The sequence below is a fragment of the Eimeria mitis genome, genomic scaffold (assembly GCF_000499745.2).
Source record: "Eimeria mitis Houghton genomic scaffold, Emh_scaff1559, whole genome shotgun sequence".
Lineage (NCBI taxonomy): Eukaryota > Apicomplexa > Conoidasida > Eucoccidiorida > Eimeriidae > Eimeria > Eimeria mitis.
The window spans coordinates 8309-10083 of record NW_013569774.1 but is presented as its reverse complement, the minus strand read 5'-3'; the positions used below and the strand labels follow the sequence as shown (position 1 = coordinate 10083).

The 1775-nt window shown below is 41.8% G+C and overlaps 1 protein-coding gene across 1 annotated transcript in view; it reads left to right on the top strand.

Moving 5' to 3' along the window:
- Window positions 1–1575: 1575 nt before the first annotated feature.
- EMH_0039520 (uncharacterized protein) overlaps window positions 1576–1775 on the top strand; it is a gene marked incomplete at both ends in the record, with an annotated part of 336 nt that continues 136 nt past the window's right edge. The window contains one exon of the mRNA XM_013495404.1: window positions 1576–1775. Coding sequence (XP_013350858.1) covers window positions 1576–1775 — 200 coding nt within the window.

Here is a 1775-nt window from a genome sequence, read left to right as displayed (position 1 = left end):
TGTATGCATGCATGCATGCATGCATACACTGCATGCATGCATGCATGCATGCATACACCGCAGGCTTATGCTGTGATAAACTGTCTCCTGTGTAAAACCCTAAACAACAAGAAGACGGCGGAGTGTCTCTGTTGATGAAATATATATAAATAAATAAATAAATAAACAACAACAAGAACATTCTATCTATAATAAATATAAATAAATATAAATATAAATATAAATATTAAATAAATAAATATATAAATATATAAATATATAAATATATTACTTTATAGGCCTGTATTTCTCTGCTACCTCATACCCAAACCCATACACAGAAAATACAGTCGCCTGCGGTATACCGGCGGACTTATATAAATAACAAGACACGTAACCCACTGCACACACACACACAAAAAAAAAATAAAATAAATAAATAAATAAATAAAATAAATAAATAAATAGATAAATAAATAAATAAATAAATATAATACAGTATAAAACAATAAACATTTCACTATTTACTCCTTTGCAGTAAGAACAAAACAAATCAATGCCTACTAACATCTACACTACGTACAGCAACGCTACAAGCAGCAGCAACAGCAGCAGCAGCAGCAGCAACAGCAGCAGCAACAGCAACAGCAGCAGCAACAGCAGCAGCAACATATAGCAGCAGCAACAGCAGCAGCAGCATACAGCAGCAACAACAGCAACAGCAACAACACCAATAACAGTAACAATAACATCAACAGCAGCAGCAGCAGCAGCAACAGCAACAGCAGCAGCAGCAGCAGCAGCTGCTGCTGCTGCTGCTGGTGCATCTATCTGACTTCTTCCTTCACGAGCCGCCGTGGCGACCTCCTCAACTCTGCGCTCTAACATTGTGCGGAGATTGTCTCTGCCTTCTTTCGCCTGCAGCCATACATATATATATATATATTTATATATATATATATATATATATATGTATGTATGTATATGTATATATATGGAAAGCACTGTCTCCTCATCAGGTATATGCAGAGAGGAGACAGAAAGAGAATACATAGAAGAGCAACAACTCCTCTTATGTTGCTCGTGTAAATGCATGCAGACAAGCAGCTACACATGCATGCATGCATGCATGCATGCAGTGAGGGTGTGCATGCATGCATGCATGCATGCATGCATGCGTTTGTTGAGTGTGGGGTTTGGGGCTGCATCACCCACCCCTTCTTCTTCTAAATTAAAGGGAACAGCGTCTCCTGCGTTGCCCTGAGGGAGACAAAAGCAGCAGCAGCAGCAGCAGCAGCAGCAGCAGCAGCAGCAGCAGCAGGAGTATGAGTATGTGCTGTTGAGGAAGGAGAGGAGAAAGAGGAGAGACATATAATATTATTTTTTTAATTGTATATTTATCTGTCTCCTGCGGAGGAGACAAAAAGATATACTCACGGGCTGGCTGACGACGACCGCTATGTCGAGGCCCTTCAAATGGCAAATCAATACACCTGAGAGGAGACAGAGGAGACAGAGGAGACAGAGAAAGTTCACACAAAGGAGACAGAGGAGACAGAGGAGAGAGAGGAGACACAGAAAGCTCACACAAAGGAGATGGAGGAGACAGAGGAGACAGAGGAGACAGAGGAGACACAGGAGACACAGAAAGCTCATAGAAAGGAGACAGAGGAGACAGAGGAGACAAGAGAGGAGACAGGAGACAAAGGAGACAAGAGAGGAGGCAGAGGAGACAAAGGAGACAACAGAGGAGACAGAGGAGACAGGAGAGGAGACAAGGGAGACAAAGGAGACAA